Source organism: Amblyomma maculatum, chromosome 8 (assembly GCF_055883805.1).
Source record: "Amblyomma maculatum isolate TAMU_Amacu chromosome 8, ASM5588380v1, whole genome shotgun sequence".
Classification (NCBI taxonomy): Eukaryota; Metazoa; Arthropoda; class Arachnida; order Ixodida; family Ixodidae; genus Amblyomma; species Amblyomma maculatum.
The window spans coordinates 125,476,448-125,499,408 of NC_139351.1; the positions used below are offsets into that span (position 1 = coordinate 125,476,448).

The 22,961-nt window shown below is 47.7% G+C and overlaps 1 protein-coding gene across 1 annotated transcript; it reads right to left on the reverse strand.

Annotated features, from left to right (window-relative positions):
* Positions 1 to 1,431: 1,431 nt before the first annotated feature.
* LOC146182487 (uncharacterized) lies at positions 1,432 to 19,001 on the reverse strand. The gene is made up of 3 exons (XM_084575960.1): positions 18,645 to 19,001; positions 17,079 to 17,242; positions 1,432 to 1,796 (listed from the first exon to the last, which is right to left on the reverse strand). Exons 1-3 carry the CDS (start codon positions 18,999 to 19,001, stop codon positions 1,586 to 1,588), a joined length of 732 nt encoding a protein of 243 aa, XP_084432086.1. The 3' UTR covers positions 1,432 to 1,585.
* Positions 19,002 to 22,961: the final 3,960 nt, after the last annotated feature.

The following is a 22,961-nucleotide window of genomic DNA, read 5'->3' on the forward strand; positions in this document are numbered from 1 at the left end:
TGCCAGCAGTGCCATCTATCGCCGCGCCGCGAAAACGGCTCTGGACGAGGAAATAAAAGCAGGGAAGAACGTGGAATCTTGCGCGTATGAATCAGCCACGCGACCTAGAAAGGCAGGCGTGGACACGTGCCGCGCTTGATGCAGCGGCAGCCACCGCGGCTCCGACAGGCGTGCGAGAACACGCGCGCCCGCACGGTGAACTTACGCGCATACTTGTGAACGTCATCTTCCGTTGCTGGTCCATTCGCGGCACGGACAGGATCTGCAGCATTCTGAGGCCCCAGCTTACATCCCGTTCTCCACTATTTAACGTGTTGTGTACTTGTTTTCTTCATATAGCGTGCGACTGGCGTGATCATGAGCGACTATCGGATGTTTTTCTTTCGGGCGGCCCTCGTCTACTCATCCTCCACAGCTGTCTAGCAGAAATAGTGCTCCATCGTTTGCACCTTCTTTATAGCTCTTGGCTATCATTTCGTTTAGTGATGGGCCAAGTACACTTTCGATTTGCAATAAAGTAGTATTTACTTTTAGTTGAGATAGACCAGGTGCACTTCCGATTTGTAATAATGGAGTAATTAGTGACGTTCATCCAAGTGCAGCCATACGGCTGCAATGAAAAGCTATTCAGCTTTCTCAGAAACTTCGAAAAAATCGTCCTGGTCCGGGGATGGAACCCGGGACCACAGTCTTTCCGAGGCAGTCGCTCTACCAACTGAGCTAACCAGGCCGCTCAGCAGATCAGATGGTAGGGCGAACTCGAAGAGGAAACAGCGCTGGTTTCATTTTTAGGGGAATGCCCCAAGATGCAGTATATTGAGTAAATACTCCTTAATTACGAATCTACTTCACCTTAGGTGATTCTTTTTAAAAATTTGATCAGCTTCTGACTTGCGTTTGTTCGAGACTTCGCAGACCGGACTTTTTGCATTCAGAAAAGTTAGGTGGAAGAGGAATACAATATTGCGTGTCAAAGACTGGGTATAAAGCGTATTTTCATTTACAATTCTTGTTGGCATGAGCGCGTCTGCACTGATGACCACTGTCTCAGCCTTGAAGAATTTCGAACTAATTTCAACTGTTGGTTTTAAACGATTATTCTCGGTTTCAACCCAGCTGACTTCAGAAACTAAGAGAACATGCAATGGAGGGTACTGCTGTATCAACCGCCCCACCTTGCTTTTAAGGACGTGCTCATATCGTCCAAGCATGCCTTAAAAAAGCTTGGGCCCAGTGTTTGTAGTTCGTTGGAAACACCGGGTCCCATCTGGGACCAGACTTTGCCAACGTTATGCCAACACTGGGTCCAAGGTTGGTGCTGCCTGGGTCAAGCCACCATACCTGGTATGTCATTGAAAAATAATATCGAAGCTGGAGTGAACAAGGTCGGTGTTTATTGCACAAGACTGAAGGAAACATTTTTTGTGCACACCGCTGGAACTAGACGCCTGGAGGTCTCCTTGAAGACTACGGCTCTACACTCGAGACCTTGCCCTGGACCGTGCTTGTTTGCAGACAAACCTGCAAGGCTCAACAGCAGCCAGACTGCAGAAGCGATAAGCGGCCGGGGCAAGCGGACGGCGGTCTAGGCGCCGAAGGCGACCGAGGATGGCGTCTTGCTACGGAAGGCCGCCAGGAATGATCCGAGCAGAACGAGGCTGGATCCGGTCCCCAGAGAGACGTAAAAGAACGGGGTTGCCTGCACGAAGACGTTGAAGATCCAACCGAACGCCAGGATGGAAAAGCCGGACACGAGAGATATCCAGATGCAGACCATCAGAAGGGCGGCCAGGGACCTGCGATATGCCACGCCGAACCATATACCTTAGATCACTCTCGGTAGTGGTTTGTGCCGATTTCTTATGGCGCGAGGCAGCTTTGATCAGGTATCAAACCCATTACACAAGGCATTTGTGTGTGTGTGTGTGTGTGTGTGTGTGTGTGTGTGTGTGTGTGTGTGTGTGTGTGTGTGTGTGTGTGTGTGTGTGTGTGTGTGTGTGTGTGTGTGTGTGTGTGTGTGTGTGTGTGTGTGTGTGTGTGTGTGTGTGTGTGTGTGTGTGCGTGCGTGCGTGCGTGCGTGCGTGCGTGCGTGCGTGCGTGCGTCAGGGTCACAGAGACTTAAATATTTGACCCCTGAGAAGCCAAGCACGCATGGGAAAAGCTTCTATTCAGTGCATAAGCGATACCGTCGAATTCCGCTCAAAGCATACGTCACCGCTGCGGTAGCAGTAGCATATGAGAAAGGGAAATGGGGGTAGTCCATGCAGCCTTAGACAAAGGGTTACGCGCCAGATCGACGGATCGGGTTGCCCGGAGTCGACTTGTGTTGCAGGTAAACTGACTGTTGGGCCGTATTGCTACCCATCCGTCTTTGAAAGCGAAAGCGAAATCGAGTGAGACTAGCATGGTCAAAGTTCGTTGGCTATATCGTTCAACGTCGGTACAGCATATCGGTTTTATCGAGATAGGCGTGGCATATGCAACCTCAAATATTTATGCTTATTTTGCACGAATTGTACAACGTTGCAAGTCGCTACGGCTGGAGTTAAGGACTCACAAGATAATTTGGCATCGGGAATGGCAAAAAAAAAAAAAAAAAGAAGAGGATTGAAGGCCGCTGCACCGAACTAAACAATGGTTAATCTTAATCCAGCTGCTTCATTGCGAACTTCCAGTCCAGTCGACCAGCGAGTCGATTAGGGTACATAAACGCGCTTGCTTACCATTTTGTTGCCATGACAATCTGGAAGTTGGTCGCGCTGGAGGAAAACTGAACTGACCACAGTGCGGTTAAGACAGATTGGAATAGTAAATAGCTTTTATAACGAATTGATATATAATGACTTCATGACATATAATTTGGCACAAGCTGTCTCACCTATACAACGGAAGTTGCGGGACCTTCTACCTCAGAGATAGAGCGAATTACTCACGGGACCTCGCTGCTCCTCTGAGCACGATTCGACAAGCCGATGGGGCAGCGACCACGCGTCCTTGACGCCGGCGCCGCGTAGACAGCCGAGAGCATAAAAACGCATCCAGCAGCACGCCCGCGCCAGTGCGCTCTGGGAAGATTCAGACTTCCGGGCCACTCTCGCGGCCACTCCGGGAAAGCGTATTGCGTTTCCTCGGGCCCGCGATCGACGCATCGTTCTCCTCACCTGTACGGCCGCCGCTACCGATCAACTAACAACGCCTCAACTAACAAGAAAGCCGTGAGAATTCCTTTTGCCACAGACTGTTTAATCGAACATTATTTTCACTTTTGTTAACCTTTACCTTACAGTAATATATTACGCTGTGTTTTCTATGTGACTTTTGACCATACTTATTATATCTAGAATACGTGCTTTGTTATCTTTATAGTCATTTTTTTATCGCAGCGTTTTCTTCATTGTCGGGTTTTTCTCTTGTCATTGAAATAGCCGTCTTTTATCAATATCTTGTGGCGTTTTATTTTTTAGTTGTACTTTATTATTATGCAGTGTAACCTGGACTACTAATTATAAACATTCAATTTTTTGTAAGAGAAAGTGACCTAGTTGAACTTATTCCTTAACCACACACCGACACACTTACTTCACGGGTTGACCGGCCTAACTTTTAAATGTGTTCTCAAACCTCATAGAGGGACGACGGATTACCATAAAGGGGATCCCGCGCCTCTTTTGACCGTAAAGTAGGGGGTTTGTGACATAATTAGTTCACTCCCTGTCTTTAAACCTGTGCTAAATCTTTTTTATATTATTTGATTGGCAACGCGTATTCGTATAAATCACTGCATTTCTGTCCCTGTCGTCTGTCACCAGCCCTCGTCAAACTGTCCTCACAACCTTTTTATCAAGGACTTTGTCAAAGTTGTGCATGCTTGAAGATGGATTGAACTAAACTGCGAGTCGAGCCTCAAATTCCTAACAAATGCTCGTATACGCTTCCAGCGTACTGTCAAATAAAAGACCGGCTTTCTATGCATAGCAGCGCAGAGGAAATACCCTTACGCAACGGTTCTGTTTTCGTCACCCGCCGGGCAGGCCGCGTTCGCTTCCCACGCAACGGACGCATAGAACAAAGCGTGTGTAGGAAGCAATACGCCATCCGGGAAGTCGTCGAACCACGCCGGGCACCAAAGCAGCGAAGGAAAGCAACAAAGCAAAGGAATAGCTTACATGGCAGATTGCGCACAGCGTGGCGCTGCTCCAGCCGCTGCCCAAACGTGTTACGTACGCGACTCGCTCGGCGTGACAAGCGTTCGGTCACGCGGGCTCTATGCTGTGTACGTGCACGAAGTGATCCCGGGGCGGCGGCCGCATTGTCTACAGTGGGAACGGGCGACGCGCGCTGTCGACGCCTTAATTAGCGTCCGCTCTTTCACGCGCAGGCGACTTTTCCCAAAGACCCTGCTCTTCCTCCTCCTGCTCGGACACGTTCTTCTTCCTACGTAGGTGTAGACGCACCATTTCAGTTTCAATATGTGGGAGCGGTCATACTGAATAAGTTTGCACGCTCATAACGTGGGTGGTTCAACGACGCAGCACAGTCCATAAGATGGCCGCATCCGAGGTCTGATGCGAAAATCTTCTGCAACCGTGAAGAAGCCAGGTACTGGCAATCTAACTTTTGATAAGTCATCTTTCGGCGAAAAAGCAGTGGTCTGTGTGAAGCCTACATCCTCCAGCGCCCTCAGCGGATCGGATCCGGCCACTGCGGGATATCTAGGGATGACCTTAGTCCTGCAGGGTCCCGTTAGTCGAGGTTCCAGTAATTGCGCGGCGGGCCAGCCATCACTGGCGCTTCGGGCAGGGATCCTGCAGGGCGGCCTCCCTATCTTCTCCACAGGGTTGAGGGAATGGAGAAAGAGGTTTGGTTGGTTTGGTTTGGTTTGTAGGGTTTAACATCCCAAAGCGACTCAGGCTATAAGAGACGCCGTAGTGGAGGACTCCGGAAATTTAGTAACCTGACACGTCCATACCATGTGGTAGGGAGTTTGTAGGCGGCGGTAAGTTGCTGGTTGTTGGGCAGACTGAGGGAGAGAAGGGAGTGGTAGTGAACGGCGAGACAGCCTGTAGTGTTCAAGAAGCTTTATGTATAAGGGTCGCGGGGAGGCATACATGTGATCCGGGGGAGGAAAAGCTCAGGAAAGAGTGCGCGACCGTGTTGATGGGCATTGCCGGTCATCGACTGATGTCCCGGAATCCAGATCACACCGATCATCTGCGGAGGGTCAACGAGGAAGATCTGACGGCACCGATGCGTCCGCGAAGATAGTTACGGCAGGCCGCGCGGGAATCTGACATGGTAGCTTGATCATTAGTGGCAGCGGCCAGCGCGATGGCGGCTTCCTTCTCAATAATCGCTTCAGTGGTCCGAAGAGAAGCACAGTTGAGGAGGGGGCCCGCTGGGGTTGTCAAGGTAATGGTCATGTGACCGTTAACTGGGCCGGCAGCGTCTACATATATAAAATTTCCGGTTGATTGTCCCATACTAGAGAAAGGTTGGTCAGCAGGCTTGGTGACATTTTGCAAAGCGTGTGCTTGGGGAGGGGTTTAACGGTAATTGGTTGCCGAAAATTCTGTGGAAATCTTCGCAATCTTGGGTTGTATAGGGGGAGCAATATTAAAAAGGCTGCTAAGCTGAAAAATTGTGCCAGGTGATGTGCTTCATGCAGCTCTCCAGTAGGGTTATGTATGACAAACTGGAGTAAGCGTTCAGTAGACGTGCATTGGAGAAGCCCCAGAGCTGTCTTGACAGCTTTTCTGACTAGTGTGCAACCGGTCGAGTTCCTGTTTACGAAGGTAAAGCGACGACAAATCTGATCAGTATGCATGCCGCTTGATGTGGCCTTGCCTGTGCCGCTGAGAAATCGGAACTTTTCATCACTGACCGCCGGCGACACCCCGTTCACTCTATCAACTCTCCCATTGAGATCACCCTGGACGGCCGACTCAAGTGAAGCCGGAGATCAAGGTTCCTGGCCTCGTTCAGGATGACCCGCTGACTGGCAGATGACCGGAAGGTACTTCCTCGGTAGTAACTTTCCGTCTCTCACCGGTAAAAATGTATCCCACACCTTAGCCATCATTCATGTTCATTTCCGTCTCTCACCGGTAAAAATGTATCCCACACCTTAGCCATCATTCATGTTCATCTTCTAGAATCCTATACCGAACAGATTCCCCTGCAACAGCAGCGGGATCAAACGTGACGGCGAAATCAAATTCAATAACTCAGTGGGAAGATGGCAGACATAAAAGCAAAATGAAGAACAGAACTAAGGCAGATTTGTCGCATCACATCTATGATCAGTAGTACATATTTAATTCCACTCCTTGAACACCCCGTTTGCCAAAAAATCCACTGTCTGTGCTTTCGGCGTTAGGAACGAAAAACCAGAAGCATGCCTCTCGCAGACCGCAGTTGGCATGTAACACGGCCGGCAAATGACTGATTGGTCGACGGGTTATGTGACGTCACGAAACCACGTGACATGGCCGAGTCGGCAGAAGCTGCTAACTTGAATTGTTTCTTTGCGGTAGGGTAAGATGGGAATCGAACCCGGGATCTTTCGATCCCTATTCACGAACGCTACCACTAGGCCACGCAGGCACATTCGGATGGTTCGGTTAAAGCGGGGTTTAAGTCTCTTGGAGGCGGAAGAGGGGATGTTCATATAACATGGCAACTTACGACTGTATACTATAAGAGTATGTGCGAGACCTGTATGCGCAATGCCTGGTGTTATCGACGGTGCCGGAGTCATGGAAGGACGCTAACATTAACCTAATTCACAAGAAAGGGGACGCTAAGGACTTGAAAAATTACAGGCCAATCAGCTTACTGTCTGTAACAAATAAGGCGTTTACTAAGGTAATCGTTAACAGAATCAGGACAGTCTTAGACTTCAATCAAGCAAAAGATCAAGCTGGATTTCGAAAAAGGTATACTTACTCACCATCGATCGCATCCACCCCATCAATCAGGTGATAGAAAAATGTTCGGAATATAACTAGCCCTTATATATAGCATTAATTATAAAAAAGCATTTGACTCAGTAGAAACCTCGGCAGTCATAGAGGCATTGCGAAATCAGGGCGTAGACGAGCCGTATGTGAAAGTACTCGAAGATATCTATAGTGGCAGCTCAGCAACCATAGTTCTGTTTAATGAAAGTAACAAAATTCCCACAAAGAAAGGTGTTAGGCAAGGAGACACGATCTTCCCAGTACTGTTCACAGCTTGCTTAGAGGAAGTATTCAGAGACTTGGAATGGGAGCAGTTAGGGATAAGGGTAGATGGAGAATACATCAGTAATCTGCGATTTGCTGATGACATTGCCTTGCTAAGCAACTCTGGGGATGAACTGCAAATAATGATTGATGACCTAGACAGGAAAAGTAGAAAGGTAGGCTTGAAAGCCAATATGCAGAAGACTAAGGTAATGTTCAACAGCCTCGGGAAGGAACAGCGGTTTACATTAGGTAGCGAAGTACTGGAAGTAGTAGGCGAATATATCTACTTAGGACAGGTAGTAACCGCAGATCCGGATCATGAAAAGGAAATAACAAGAAGAATAAGATTGGGATGGAGCGCATTTGGCAAGTATTCGCGGATTATGAATAGCAGCTTACCTGTATCGCTCAAGACGAAAGTATACAACAGTTGCATATTACCCGTACTCACCTATAGGGCTGAAACATGGAGACTAACGAAACAGGTTCTACTTAAGTTGAGGACAACACAGAGGGCTATGGAACGAAAAATAGTAGAGGTAACATTAAGAGATTGGAAGCGCTCAGAGTGTGTCAGAGAAATAACTCGAATTAATGACATTCTAGCGAAAATCATGGAAATGGGCATGAGCAGGGCATGTAGAGCGTAGGGAAAACAACCGATGATCGCTTAGGGTAGCAAATTGGATTCCAAAGGAAGAAAAGCGTAGCAGGGGGCGGCAGAAAGGAGCGGATGAGGTTAAGAAGTTCGCAATGGTGGAGTGGATGCAGCTAGCATAGGACCGGGTTAATTAGAGGAATATGGGAGAGGCCTTCGCCCTGCAGTGGGTGATGATGTGCGAGACAGCACAGGCACAAAATGGAGGATCAGTGATTAGGCGAGTCACAGAGCGCATAGACGTGGACAAGTATCTACAAAAAAAAAAAAAAAAGAAAAAAAAAAACACAGATGGCCCTCATGGGCGGAGCTTAAGTGTCCCCCTCCTCCCCATGTTTTCTTCTGTAAGTCTTTGCTGCTTAATTTTCTTCACCATCGCTCAACCGCATCCCAATAGTGCGCCTCATACTGTTGTAAACTCCGATCTTGCATGCTCCGAGCGTCAACAAAAAAAACCTTAGAGCCAAAAGCGCGCACGCTGTATGAATATCAGTGCATGTTGAAAAGTTAAAAGTGATAGAAACTTAACCGGAACCCAGGGGTAATATACGTGACTCGGAATCAGAGTGGCGGGTTCAGTTTCGATCGCACCTTCATATCTCAAAGGATGCGTCCGAGATGGCAGCTCCTGCCATATCGGCCATGTCTGAATGTGCTATTGTGACGTCACACAAACCTATAGCCAATCAGTGCCCAGCCATGTCACCTAGCAACTTTGTTCTGAAGGCCATTTTTTTTTTTAACCTACACCAGCTACACCAGCAAATCTCCTATACCTCCAATGGTTTTTTTTTTTTTTTTTTTGCTGCACTAGTGTAGGTTAAAAAATTGGCCGTGCTGTCTGCATGTGAGGAACTTTCCAGTGGGGACTCCAAGAATTAACCTACGACGACTGGCTCCATGAGAGCAGCAGTTATGTGCCCAGCCATCGAGCCCCGAGAAATCAGGCGATGCCAAGCACTCGCGCTATAGCCGAAGCTGTGCAGTGTTGGGGGAGCTACAAGGTGCTTTCAAACGGTCGCTTTAGTGAGTGCGCCTTTCGAGTAACGCTGCCTTGTTATGCTATTAATGTTGGAGCTATTAAAACTGGACCTAATAAAGTTAAACTTGGCACTTATTATAGAAGCGCAATGGTCCATCTAGGAAAATATTTTTTGCTAGAACACACAAACACAGGTCGGGGCTAACTATACCAACTACTATGTCACTGCGTTCTCTGCTCCTTCCGCGTTAGCAAAAGTTTCGCTAGCATTTGAGTGAAGAGGCCAAAGAGCAGAAAATAGTACTGGCTAGAATATGCCAAAGGACAACTCAGGAATAGACGGGAGAGGGGCTCGCCCCACCTCCTCCCCCTTTTCCCGCTCTGTCGTTCTGCTGGGGACCGGTCTTCGCGCTTTTTTCGTCGCACCGTATACTTAACGATGCCTTCTCTATCAACTACCATCTATACGTATTCCTCCTGTCAGTGCGCAGCAGGTCTCCACTGCCCTGTCCTGTCTGCGCCTCTGCTCATTTGGATGCTCTTTACGATGTGCATACAGTGCATGCATTCTAGTATTCAAGATCGCCTAGTTCCTCTTTTAACTAGGACTCAAGAAAGACGTTATGAGGCTTTCACCAGCCAAGCGCCTGACCTATACTGTTTATGTTCCTGGCCTGTACTTGCCCTGTATATCGAACTGCCAACTAACCTCTTCGTCAGGGCCAACCACATGTCAAAAACCCACTGCGCCTGTCTGCTGTAGGCCGTCTTTCATACTTTTAAGAACAGCCGACATGGACCGATGCAGGGAGCAGCTTACAGAGTGCTGCACGTTTCTTTGGGGGTCGAGTGTTGAATGTATTACACACACATACACAGCTGAGCGTAGAGGCCACTTTACACAGTCCACTTAATCGAATGGGGCTCGCGCACACATAGCACACCGTGGCTGCCGCCGTTACGCCTCCCTGTCCCGACCGGCGGCCGCTCCCTGCAGTGGCTATTGATGAGATTAAGGTTTCCGATAGCAGACGAGACGAAGGCGAGCCAGTCCCGCTTAGAGCTACGCGCGCGCCCAAGAGCCGCTGACCTGAATCGTCACGTGGAGGCGAGACGGCACCGCGCGCGCCACTCTGCCCCCGCGGCGCTGTATGCAGATGCGCGCGTCGCTTGACAGACGAAAACACGCACAGCCTGCGGAAGGAACCGTCTGCTCGGCGACCGACGCCATGTTCCACTGTGGCAGGTATGGCGGTAGTCCTGTAAGCGGTCCGTCGTCCGACGTACGTACGACGTACATACGACGTCTCTATGACTGTATCCACATCAAAAGCCACCCCCAAAAAACTGCTGCAACCGTGGGCGTGCGCAAAAGCAGAACATATTTTGAACAAGATTGGATGTCGCCGCTAGAACGGTGACGATGTGATTATTCCATCCCACATCCCGTCGTATTAGCAGACGTCTTATGTTGACTGAACAGCGATATGTATGCGACTCACAGGTGGAAATGCGGCTCACAGGTACGAATAGCGGATATACAACGCGCAGGCGCCGGGAGCAGCTTTCAAAATTCCTTCTCCTAAACGAGAAAGAGCTATGCGAGGCCGACCAGAAGGAGTATCCCATATACATCTCTCCCAGTCGAAGAGACCAGATGTAGAAATATGAATAGCGTTTGAAATATCTGTGGGGCGTTTACAACAACAACAAAAATGAACACGAGCAGCGATGGTGGATCACGCACGAGCTTGCAGCTGAAATTGCCAAACACATGAAAACAACAACAGAAAGTTAACAAATCGCGATAACTCTAACTTAAGAAAATTCTATTCGCAAAATACAACTTGGAAATAAATTCGTGGGATTTTATACACGCTAAACTGGTCAGATTCACTACGGTTGAAAATGTCAATGAAATTGAGTGTTTGTTTCCATATTTTGTTGTGCTTTGTGGAAGTGACCATTTATCAGTGGATCGGGTTTCGGTACTTTTTCTTTGGCTTTGCGGTATTTGACTTTGCGATATTGAGCAAAAGGTTAACGTACTGTGAACAGCTGTGGACATTTGTGACATAAATTGTGTTGTTTGCGTCCTAGTTTTGCTTTCTCTTTTATTTTTATTTAGTTGTTTAAGTGTAAACTTTACTTCTGCTTTATTGATTATGCGAAAGCGTTTGACTGCGTAGATCACAGCAGATTGTGGCAAGCTCTCCAAGAGATGGGAGTTCCAATTCACCTCATCTGTCTCCTCAGGAACCTTTATGAAGGGCAAGAGGCCACAGTCAGAACTGGGCATGGTTTTACTGATTGGTTTCCGATTGAGAAAGGGGTGAGGCAAGGCTGCATACTGTCGCCCTGCCTATTTAACCTATATGCAGAGTGCATCATGAGGAAGGCCGGTCTGGAGTGAAGATTGCTGGAAAACGTATCAACAACCTTAGATATGCGGATGATACCACTTTAATGACAGAAAGTGAAGTGGAACTCAAGAGACTTCTGATGCGCGTACAAGAAGAGAGTGAGAAGTTTGGGCTTAAACTGAACATTAAAAAGACGAAGATCATGGCGTCTTGCCCTATCAAGTCCTGGAGCATCAAGGGACAAGAAGTGGAAGCTGTGACAGATTTTCTGTTCTTGGGCGCCAAGATTACCTCGGAAGGAGACTGCAGCCATGAAATTAGGAGACGCCTGCTTCTGGGAAAGAGAGCAATGGTTAGCTTTGACCGCCTAGTAAAGAGCAGAGACATTAGTCTGCCAACCAAGATCCGTATAACCCGTGCTATGGTCTTTCCAGTTGTGATGTATGGATGCGAGAGTTGGACTGTGAAAAAGGCTGACCGCCGAAGAATTGACGCGTTTGAATTGTGGTGCTGGCGAAGACTCTTAAGAGTTCCTTGGACTGCCAGAAGATCAAATCAGTCGATATTGTCGACCATAAACCCTGACTGCTCATTGGAGGGTCAAATTCTAAAGTTAAAGCTCAGCTACTTTGGTCATCTGATGAGAAGAGAGGAGTCGCTGGAGAAAGATTTGATGTTGGGAAAGGTTGAGGGTCGCCGGAGAAGGGGTAGGCAGCGAATGCGATGGTTAGATGGCATTCTCGAGGCATTGCAGATGAAGCTATGTGATGTTAAGAAGATAGTGAGAGACCGGAAAGCGTGGCGTGACATGGTCTATAGGGTCACGAAGAGTCGGACACGACTGAACGCCTGAACTGAACTGCACGCGACTTTGTCTGTTAGGTGCTGCAATAGAAGCCCTATGAAGCTTTGGCAGGCTTGTAATTGTAAACTTTTTCCTAAGAGTGAAATAAACTGATTGATTGATTGATTGATTGATTGATTGATTGATTGATTGGTTGATTAATGATGTAACATACTTATTAACGTGTAAAATGTTTATTAAAGCACCCTAGCTCTGTGGCTGTCTGGCCCATGTGTTGGCCTGGCAGTTTTTGCTGTGCTTGATGCAGCGGAACGATTTCAGAATGGAACTGTCGCTGATGTGTTTGTCGCCTTTTTCTGGTGACGCTTTTTACAGGTACTCGACGCGTGCTAATTAACGATGCCGCTTCGTGGCATAGGTGATTTTATTCGTTATCGCTGCTAGTGTTCATTCCTCATCGTGAGTTTTGACAGGGGTAAAACTGAAAATGAGCCCGCGAGCTTCATGTGTAAATGCCCATTAAAGAGCTCCAGGTGGTAAAATAATTATCTGGAAACCTCCCGGTGCTTTTCTCACTTCTTGACTCCCTTTTTTAGTCCTAACGTTAACGTGCAGTTCACCTGTTCACCACGTTTTTCACTTTTGTCGTTGTGAGTTTTTTCACTGAGGAAACCCAGCTGCGGTGGCGCAGTGGTCAAGACGTCCGACTACTGTATCGGAACCAAACAAGTGCTGTCTATGTGATGTCAGAGCCCGTTGAAGATCCCAAATGGTAGAAATTAATCCGTAGTCCACCACTGTGGCACCTCTTTGTCCCTTTACACGTTTACTTCTACCTTCTTCCTTTCCCTTACGGCCGGTTCAGGTGCCACGTAGAAAGCGTGACAGATACTGGGCCTTTCCTTTCCTATAATATAATTTAATTCGAACCACAGGAAGCGCAGTGGAGGCTCTATTGCACTGCTCATGGCTAGCTCTTTCTCGCAGTAGCCGGTGCATGACTTTTGAAATAGGTGCGCGATTGAGTGCCGGTAATTCAAAGGTTTTGTCATTTTGAAACACTCAATTTAAAAAGGCTCTTTAGTTTTCAGCGATTCCACATACTCCCCCTTCTTCCACCTTGTCAAAGTTTAATGTTGCACTAGTTGGATCATGGCTCTTTGCGAAAAAAAAAAAAAAAAAGAACATGATTAGGATGCAGGAAGGGCACAAGATTGTGATGCATAAAGGGGAAGTTTGGACAGCGGAGAGACTAGTTTCCCCTCAGTTTTCTAGCGCTCCGTAAGTCAACCTCACATTCGATGGGCTTTCACGCCTCCGCTCGATCTGATGCACTCTCGCTATTGGCTTTTCCTCCTCGGCTACCCTGCCTGCTTCCTCGGCCCGCGTCTACCTTCCTCCCCTCCTCCTTTCTGTGGACGACCTACGGTCCTTTGATGTCCGGAGAGACTAACGGATGTCGATACAAACATTTTACATGACAGTCAAAGTGTGTCAGGGCTACGTTCAGGGGTATGTCTAGGATGGTCGCGGTGAATATTAAAGGAAAACATCATTCGTTATAATCAGCTTTTTCTGGCAGCGTGCGTGTAACGTCTCTATGCTGCCACAAGTGACGCCACCGATTCCGGCCCATTCAGCATTGTGCGTTCTACTGCAATACGTGACGTATAACTTCACGAACGTGACCAACCGGCGTGGCGCGTGCAGTGACGTCATGCGTGCTGTCCAGAAATAAAATTCAAGTGCACAATCATCTGGCCGCCTTCACCATCGCGTTGTTCAGTCGCTTTCTCGAAATCGGACTGTCTTCCAATTTGTCACTAGCGTCCGCAAATACTTTCCAACTCGGGGCTTCTGATTCAAATATTTGAAAAAAAAAAAAAAAACATCACACGTGGGTTGAGACATCTCCATGATGGCGTTGAAGGAAGGGATGCTTACGTTAATCAGCAGATATGTCGTTTTGTTTTCCACCGTATGACATATGGAAATCGTGAGTAAGGTTCTTATACAAATCACAGGCTTCTTATATTCGAGAAACTTTGGTATTTCGAAAAGCAATCCACAAGCGCATACGGATCGTCATCGTTTTCCCCGCCCCCGGTGGTTTCTAAACCGGAAGCAGACGTCACGAAGATGTGAAGGCGGCGCGAATCGTCTGCTCGCGCAAGCTTGCACAGCAACGCGCCGTGGCGCGCAGACGGCGCCTACGCCACGTTGTGCTCGTCTTTTACGTCGCCTTAACGCCGTCTGCGAGGCGAGCAGACACTGAGGCCGCCAATGTAGCAGACGCCGTTTTGCAACGCCCGGCCTACGCGATTCGGCGCGGTTGTGTCGCATCTGCCGTGGCAGGCCTACGCCTGTTTACAGTGAAGGGCGTCTAGGCGCCACAGAAAAACCGAATAACGAAAAAAAAAAAAAAAAATGAGGAGAAAGATGCATTACTTTCATGTTATATTCGCATTTTAAGTTCGTGTAAAAACGAAAAGACCACGTGGTGCGAAGACTGACGAGACCTCAAATGCTAATACACATGATCTTCCTCGTCTCGAAACGTCAGGAACCTTTTTCATGAAACGCAAGTCCCGTTATTCGGCCCCGCCAGACCAGTGAAGACGCCAGGACGAGGCCTCAAATTTGCCAGGCCACAGCGAAAACTGTCAAGTGCTGCCTTGAGGTCTTGAATAGAAGAGTGTGTCCTGAAAACTTAGCATGTAAAGGCGCTTTCTCGCCAATCAACCGTCCAGAATTTCCCGTTCCACCCGTTCAGCATATAACCACTACTGAGGTTGCGTTGAGACCCTATAAAACCCCTAAAATAATTCAAGCAGTGATATCTCAGTCAACTTCCGTGCCGGCGAGCTAATGAGGTGAAGATACGCGTCAGGAGAACAGCCAAATTAAAGTTGACACTGTTCAAACGTTGCCGGTACTCTTTATGGAGGCAGTTTAAAAGGACTCTCATAATTAAAGGTGAGGCTTATACGCCCATTAGGGAGGTCTTCACAGCAGTAAGATCTAGGAGATACGAATAAAAAAATTGGCAGGCTACTACTAAACTGGGTGCTGCGATATCCGAGCGCAAGTCTACAATTTTTGTTTTGCCGTCCGCTAAGGTAAATACGAGTTGCTAAGGCAGATACGAGATTTGGGAGAGTCATTTATATATTTGCACTTAAACACCACTCTTTGGTTTCCTACTCGTAATCATCCCTCAGATGACACTCATTTCCCTTTTATTACTATACAAACATGGCCTATAATCTGAGATCTGAGAAGTGCCAGATGTTAAGATGCCGGACCATTAAAGCCTTGTTCTGAAAGGCGAGGTGTATCCATGAGTTACGCGAGCTGTGGGAGTAGTCGCCGCCGCACATCGTCGACCTAGTTTCGGGCGACGCTTATACAAATTTCTGTTCTGCACGCACACATTTCACCACGTCACATTAGACAACAGAAGACGCAAACTGCGCGCGACACCTCTTGCTTGCCCCCGCCGTATACTCTCCTCCTCCTAATTCCAACTTTCGCTATCGCCTTTCCCTTTTCTGCCACTGCTCTCCTTTCTCGCTGTTTTATCTGGACCGCTGTGTAGCCTAGTCTCGGGAATCCGCACATCAAAAAAATTTCAGATGCACACTTAATTCTGCTGAGGTGCTGTAATGCGAAACCACTTTCTTGTTACTGATGCCAAATACATTGCGGCGTATTCGTTTCTTTATGCCTTTGCTTTTTATGACACCCGTCTTTCGCTATAAATCAAGGGTAATTCCAGGCTCGAGGTTCATTTGCTGCTCTCCTTGCAGCACGAGACTGTCGAGACTGTCGTGCGGTGGTGTTTTGTGTCAACCTCTCTAGATGGCGCAACGCGTCTAACGAGCGATTCATTGTCTTTGTTTTGAATTTTGCATGTGCAGGTTTCGAAACAGTTTCGTTGTCCGCCATAATATTTACTCTGTGATAGGTTCCCGAATGTTTGTTTATCTTTATCATTCTTTTTCTTACTGTAATTGTTGCCCATTCCCTCAGTGCCCTCCGGCGTCCTTGCGCTAGACAAGGGGTATTACGAACGTGTTCTAAGGTAGTCGTTTGTGCGCACCGCTGAGGAGTGGAAGGATGGTGGTTCGATTTCGGGTGGTGACAGGATGTTCCTGCTCAATGCCAGTTCGTGCATGACACATTTCAGCACTTACTTGACCTGTGTTATTCTAGTGTATGTGATGTCCCACTCCTGCGACGGCCTCAAATGTGAGGCCAGCAGTATGTTCAAATAATAATAATAATAATAATAATAATAATAATAATAATAATAATAATAATAATAATAATAATAATAATAATAATAATAATATTGACGATAGGCTCTGCCCACATCCCTCATGAGGCAAGAATTGCTTTCGCATTAGAACTGTGTTGATGTAGGCAATTTCCTCGCGGAATGGGTTAGTAATGGCGATACCTGCATTTTGTTTTCAATAATCAAGTTCTAGTTACACCAAAACCTGGCTGCCGTCAGAGTCAAAGCTGACTGGTCGAGGCAAATACGGCGTCATAGAAGGTCCTCCTTGGTCCTCGTTTTTCGCGCTACCTTCAAAATGAACCAGATTCAACTCGCCCAACTTTCAACCTTACTAATATAGAAGGCACTTTACCACGAAGAACGAATCCCAGAGCATCAGCCGCACCAAACAAATTCAACAGGCACCCTTGGCCCACCCGAAAAATGTGGAGTCCTACCTTTAACCCAGATGGGTGTTGGCTGATGTTCTGGCAGTAACGGTAATGAAACTGACGGAAACACAAAAGCAATGCAGCTTAGAACTCGAGTGGTATCGACTTTATCGCTTTCCTCTATACTTTCCTAGCTCGTGAAATTTTTATTTTCATTTAAAGCATATATCCACTTCTGGCGTTAGAAAGCGGTAATATGTCGAATCAGGAAAATCAGGAAATTTACTGAGAGCCCTTTAAAACAACAGGTGCGCAAAGAGATGAGCTATAGGCCTCGCGGGTAGCGTATGAATAGAGAGAGGCAACCTACGGTGCAGCGGCCTTGTTCTCTCGCATGGTCCTGTAAGCGCGGGCCGCCTCCTGCTTCTTCAGCTCCTTCTGGCGGGCCATCATGGCGTCGCGGTTCTGCTCGATCTGCATGTGCAGCTGTTGCTTGTCGCTAGGGATCCCGCCACTGCTGAGGCCCACCTCACCCTGCAAGCAGAGATGGAGAGTAGAAAAGGTCTCCGACGTGATGTGGTGTAGGAAGGATGCACACGCGCATTTTCAGGATGCGGAGCTTATAAAGACGTGATACACCATTCCTTGAAGGTGTTCGAGCCTCCGAGACTTCCTGTCATCTCGTGATAGTCGTAACATATGGTTTAAGTTGCAGGACTCACTCGTTCCGTAATACAGTTTAAGAGCTGTGCACTTAAGTCTCCTTATGTATGGTAATGCGAAAGCACACTGGGGCGTCTTGCGTTCTGGATTGCATTGTTGGCTATGACTAATGCCGCAAGTCATTATGCACTGTCATTAAGGTGTTATAGTCAATTAATCGCGACTGGATTTGGTATTGGCTTGTTATGTGGATTCAGCATTGGATTCCTGGTAATAACTGGGATTCACGATATGAATAGCGTTGCAAGTCATTGTGCATTGTCATTAAGGCATAATAGCGAATTCCTAATGACTGGATTCGGTATTGGCTTGTTATGTGGATTCTGGATTGGCTATGACTTGGATTCGGGCTTCCTGCTACCTTCAAAAATTTGAAATGGTTTTAATGCACAATGAGCCACATATGCCACGGCCCTGAAGCCCGCAACTCTGGATGGGTACCATACTTTAAACAAAATGTACGTGGAACGCGTTTCAAGTTCCCGGTAGGTTTCATGAACCGTTTCTGCATTCAACTACATTACGTTTAAGCTCAATTGGCACCATCTTTCCCAGGTTCAGCCCTGGTAGCCCGACCGCACGAATAGTTTCGTGTAAGGCGGAGTGATCGCCCTCACAGCCGACACTTTACGAAAAATGAGAATCCGCAAAGTTAGACGTCGCTTTATCAACTTGCGAACTGCGCGCAGTTCAATGCTGAGACAAGGGCAACGCGCATACATACGCACCTGCCTGCTCTTCCACTACGACGTCTTCATCATCAATGGGACCTTCGTGAGCCTTGTGAAACCAACGTGAACTATAACGACTCTTAAATAATTATTATGATATGTACAGGGTCGTCAAATGTTAGCGGGAACACCCGAACGGAATGCCACTGTTCAGGGCGTCAGTCTGCCCGACCCGACAGCGCATCGAAGTAAAATGACAGTCCATGCGAAGTACCACCTTCACGTCCCACTTTACCTACGACATTTCGCTTCAATACGCAGCTGTGTCGGACAGAACGGAGCTTCGAAGAGAGCGACCACCTCGCCGAGTGTTCAAAGAGTTGACGACCCGGCATGTTTATGTTCGAAAATCGAGGCTGCAGCCAAGATGCACATGGTTTTGGCCGCTAGTAGGTGTTCAATCAGCGCACAATGCTAAGCACATTGGCATTCCCACATTATTATTATTTTTTCTTTTGTGCGGACAAAATGAGTGCGTTTACCGATCCCCCGCTGGCTGAGATACCGGAGCTGTGCTTGCTCGTCTTGCTTCCACGGTGCTTGCGCGACCCGCCGCGCTTGGAGCGCGAGCCCTTGGCGTTCAGCTCTCCTCCCGAAGAGGCCTGCAGCGGCTGGTACATCTGCTGCTGTTCATCCTGGCTGCTGTAGTAGGGGTGGCGGGCCCAGGCCTCGAGCGCAGCCCCGCCTGAGTCGGCCGTGCGCGCCGACCCGAAGCTGCTCTCCCGCACCGCCGCCGAGTCGGCCGACGCGTGCGCGCGCAGAGGCATCGCCCCTGGCGGCGGCGGCCCACGATCATCCATGACTGCTTCTGCTGCTGCCGTTCGCTGCGTCAGCGGCATTGTGAGACGCTAGTTATACCAGCTACAGTAGGAGCCTGACCCTTGCCTTTTTCTAGTTATTTACAAAATATGACAGGAATTTGCAGAGGCGTTGGAATAACATTACCGCCCTGTTGGTGCAATGCCGTTTATGAAAAGGCCATTCTTTTACCTACACCAGTGTAGCAAACCTCCAGTACCTCCAATAGAGCTTTGCTACAGAGCACAGCTGATGTTTTTTTCTTCTTTAAAATGGGCAAGGCTTAATTCTGCGCTGTAAAAACTTTTTGTTGAAAAGTACAGAAATTTTCTGGTGGTTGTCCTGCCATAAATTTTCTGTTCTGTTATGTTTTCTTTTTTTAATTTTTGTGTGATTTTAGTTTTTTTCTGTTTACAACTGATAGAAATTTTTGAGAAAAAATTTGCTGTTATATGGCGTTTTGTTATTTGTTTGTTTTTTTATGTCGCAGTGAAAATAATGATACAAATATTTCTTTTTTACTCGTCTTTCATTTCACGTTTTCTGCCTGTAACAACAACAAAATTGCGTTAAGCGACAATTCTTCAATAAACACTATTTTAGGGCGAAAGCCTTGCCAACTCCATCCAACAAATATCTCTCGGCGCTGGCAATAATCGATGACACCCATTAGGTTGCAACCAGCGTTGTCTAGCCACCGAAAAGTGGCAAAATGCGTAACAGGTACCACTGTAGCAGGGAGCCAACCAACAACGGACCTCTTTGTGGCGCTACTAGTTATCTTCTTTCGAATCGAAAATGTTACGCAGCCGATACAGCGTCTTGGGTTTGTCATACCATTTCGCTTTCTATTCAGAATTTACCTACTATTCAAGTAAAAATCAGTTTTCGGTAAAAAAAAAGAACAGGCGGCAAAAGTATATCGAATTGTTTGCCTTCCAATCAAGGTTTCGGCTGGAAAACAGAAAATTAGATTTTTTTTTTTGTGAATGTATTTCAGTTAGTGAAGTAGAACAGATATCCTCTGTACTGGCACAGACATTTTCTTCAAAAATACCTGTAATTTCACACACATTTTTTACAGTGTGCTAAACTTAGGTAACCAAAGCGAAATCGGTGGCACATTTTGCTCGATCTGCCTCTTCGTCTCTGTGCGGCAGGCGCTCGGCTAGCTACGTCGACCTCTGAGACGCAGACAGTTCACGAGGTGTCTTGCCTGGATCATCAATGACTACTGCTGCCGTTAAATTGTCGAGAGCTTTTGCGATCCGTTGGCACCGGTTAAAAGCATTTAACCGGCATGTGAAGATCCTTGGTTCGTTCTCGGGTTTCGGCACCAACAGATATGGTGGAATAAAAAAAGAACGCAATCAGCCGTCTGGCCTATGCCACTTATTTATTGTTCGCGCTAGCTGGGGCGAAGGCGGCGTTTCGTCAATTTATTTTCAACAGCAGCGGAGGCTACCTATAGACAGAGCGACGCCACGGCTTCAGGGTAACTGTGGTTAGGCAGAGGCGAGCCAGAACCTCCTACCATACATAGGTGGTTCTGGGCGAGCGTGCGGTTACTTCAGTTTGCGCCGCCGGTCATAGATGACACGTCGTTTCTCCTCAGTTCAAGGTCAAACAACCGCACACGGCGAAAAAGCTACGGAGCGAAGTAGTAACAGCTTTCGCTCCTTAAATTTTAACGTGTAGTTAAGTTACACGTTCGTCTCCATCATTAGTGCTGAGTCTTCGATCCTTAGAGGTTCGGTCCTCCACCGTATCCATGACAGTTTTCTAAATACTCGAAGCAATGGAAACGCACATACGGGGCCATATGGGCCGGTAATTACATCACAACTGGGCCCGTATTCTGTTTACGTCGTTTTCAGATGTGTCGTTTTCGACTTCATCTGATTGGTGGAAATGCCGGAACAGGATGCCAGTTCAATGGTGCACCACGGCGAAAACGACACTTCTGAAAAAGACGCAAACTCGGAATACGGGTCCTAGCGCGATATGCAAGAGCTTAATTGCACATTCCGGCTTTAAAGTTGAGTTTCCAACGCTTAGGAGCAGCTGTAGAGCAACACGCCAAGACGTGATATGAGGATCCAAAGACTGCGCACATGCTTCTGACGCGTCGTATCGCGGCATTACGGGTTGTTGGATCCTCTCGTATCTAGGCAACGCAATATCCTACACGAAGCACAGGAACAATTCAAGCCACCTGAATGTCATTGCCGCTTTTCTTAACATGAGCATACGGCCATTTTGCAGTTCGCCTCGATTCATGGCGGGTCGGCAAAAATCAAGAGGGCTCTATTTAAGTTGAGGACAACTCAGAGGGCTATGGAACGAAAACTGGTAGGGGTAACATTAAGAGATAGGAAGCGTGCAGAGTGGGTCAGAAAAATAACTCAAGTTACTGACATTCTAGTGGAAATTAAGAACAAGAAATGGGCATGGGCAGGACATGTAGTGCGAAGAGAGGATAACCGATGGTCGCTGAGGGTAACAAGCTGGATTCCAAGGGAAGGAAAGCGTAGCAGGGGGCGGCAGAAAGTTAGGTGGGCGGATGAGATTAAGAAGTTCGCAGGGGTCAAGTGGATGCAGCTAGCACAGAACCGGGTTAATTGGAGAAATATGGGAGAGGCCTTCATCATGCAGTGGATATAGTCAGGCTGATGATGATGATTATAGAGGTATAGGGACACCAAACAAGGAGCCACAGCAGGCATGCGCTATGCTTGCAAGATAGAGATTTAGTAATGTCTGAAAGCTTTGGTTTTAAAAGGTGGTAATCTGGGGTGCCCGAAAATGGAGGCGCACGGATATTTCTCGGCCCCAAAGAACTCTTACCCATCTTGAGTGCGGGCTAAACTTAAAAACGGATTTGTAGTTTCAGTACAGGCCCAAATCACGTGACATGACTTGTTCCGCTCATCGTGCTAATGCTCGCTCGGGAAATGCGGAAGTCGACGACCCGGTGACCCAGAACGCAGTCACCATGGGCGCGCAAATCTACACTTCCCGAACCGCAGCGGCGAGGACGTGCCGAACGAAGATTTGGAGAGTGGTATTCAATCAACTGTCCGTTCGCACAGCGCCCGTATGCGGAACAAACAAACACAAGCTAAAAAAAAAAAACGAAATATCCCCAGTGCGTGACGGCGGCGCAGTCTTCGCGAGGGTGGTGCCTCCTCGCGGAGCGCGTCTGATCAAATGGCGGCACGCACGATTCGTGGTTCCCAAGCGTGCGCGAGCGCCCATTTCCCACGACCTTGGTCGCGGCCACACCGGGACTCAGCAGTGTGCGGTTGCAATATGCCACCGCGCTGGCTTGCGCGGACGGAACAATTGTTCGTTTGCCCACGGCTGCATAGAATATACGATGCTTTTAAAAAGCGTAATTTTACATATCGAAAGTAACACCGTGAAAGACTATGAGGCACGCCTTCAAAGGGACACCATGCAGGTCTGGTGTTGTGTCGCGCTTAGGAGGACTTCCTGGTACGTGAGATGTGCTCATGCTACCCCTTAGAGATCTATAATCGCTAGCTCTGCTTTCTTTGTGTTTAACCAACGGAAAAAACAGCGCGTTCTGTGCGTTCTAATATTTAGCGCTGTTTTTTCCTTTGGTTAAACACAAAGTCAGACCAACTAGCCCAGCAAGAGAGACTCTGCTTTCTCTATAGCGCGCGATAAAAAAATATCTCAGCAGGTGTAACGATCGTTCTGTAGTAGCTTGAATCCTGCAACGCTAGCTTGCTGGGCAGAGTGGTAAGGGCGCATGCCGGCCGCGATGAAAGGAAAACATTTGATAAGGAAACGGAGTCCAGCTCCGATACGGTGAAGTGGGTCGCGCACTGCAAATAAAGTCAGGATGGCATATTAAGCAACGGCTGCAGAAGTCGACAGAGCGTGCACACAGCAGCGCGTTTTTGTTTGTTTGTTTGCTTTTTCTTTTTCAAGTCGTCCCGATACCTTCGGCGGAAAGCTCAAATTTCACTTCA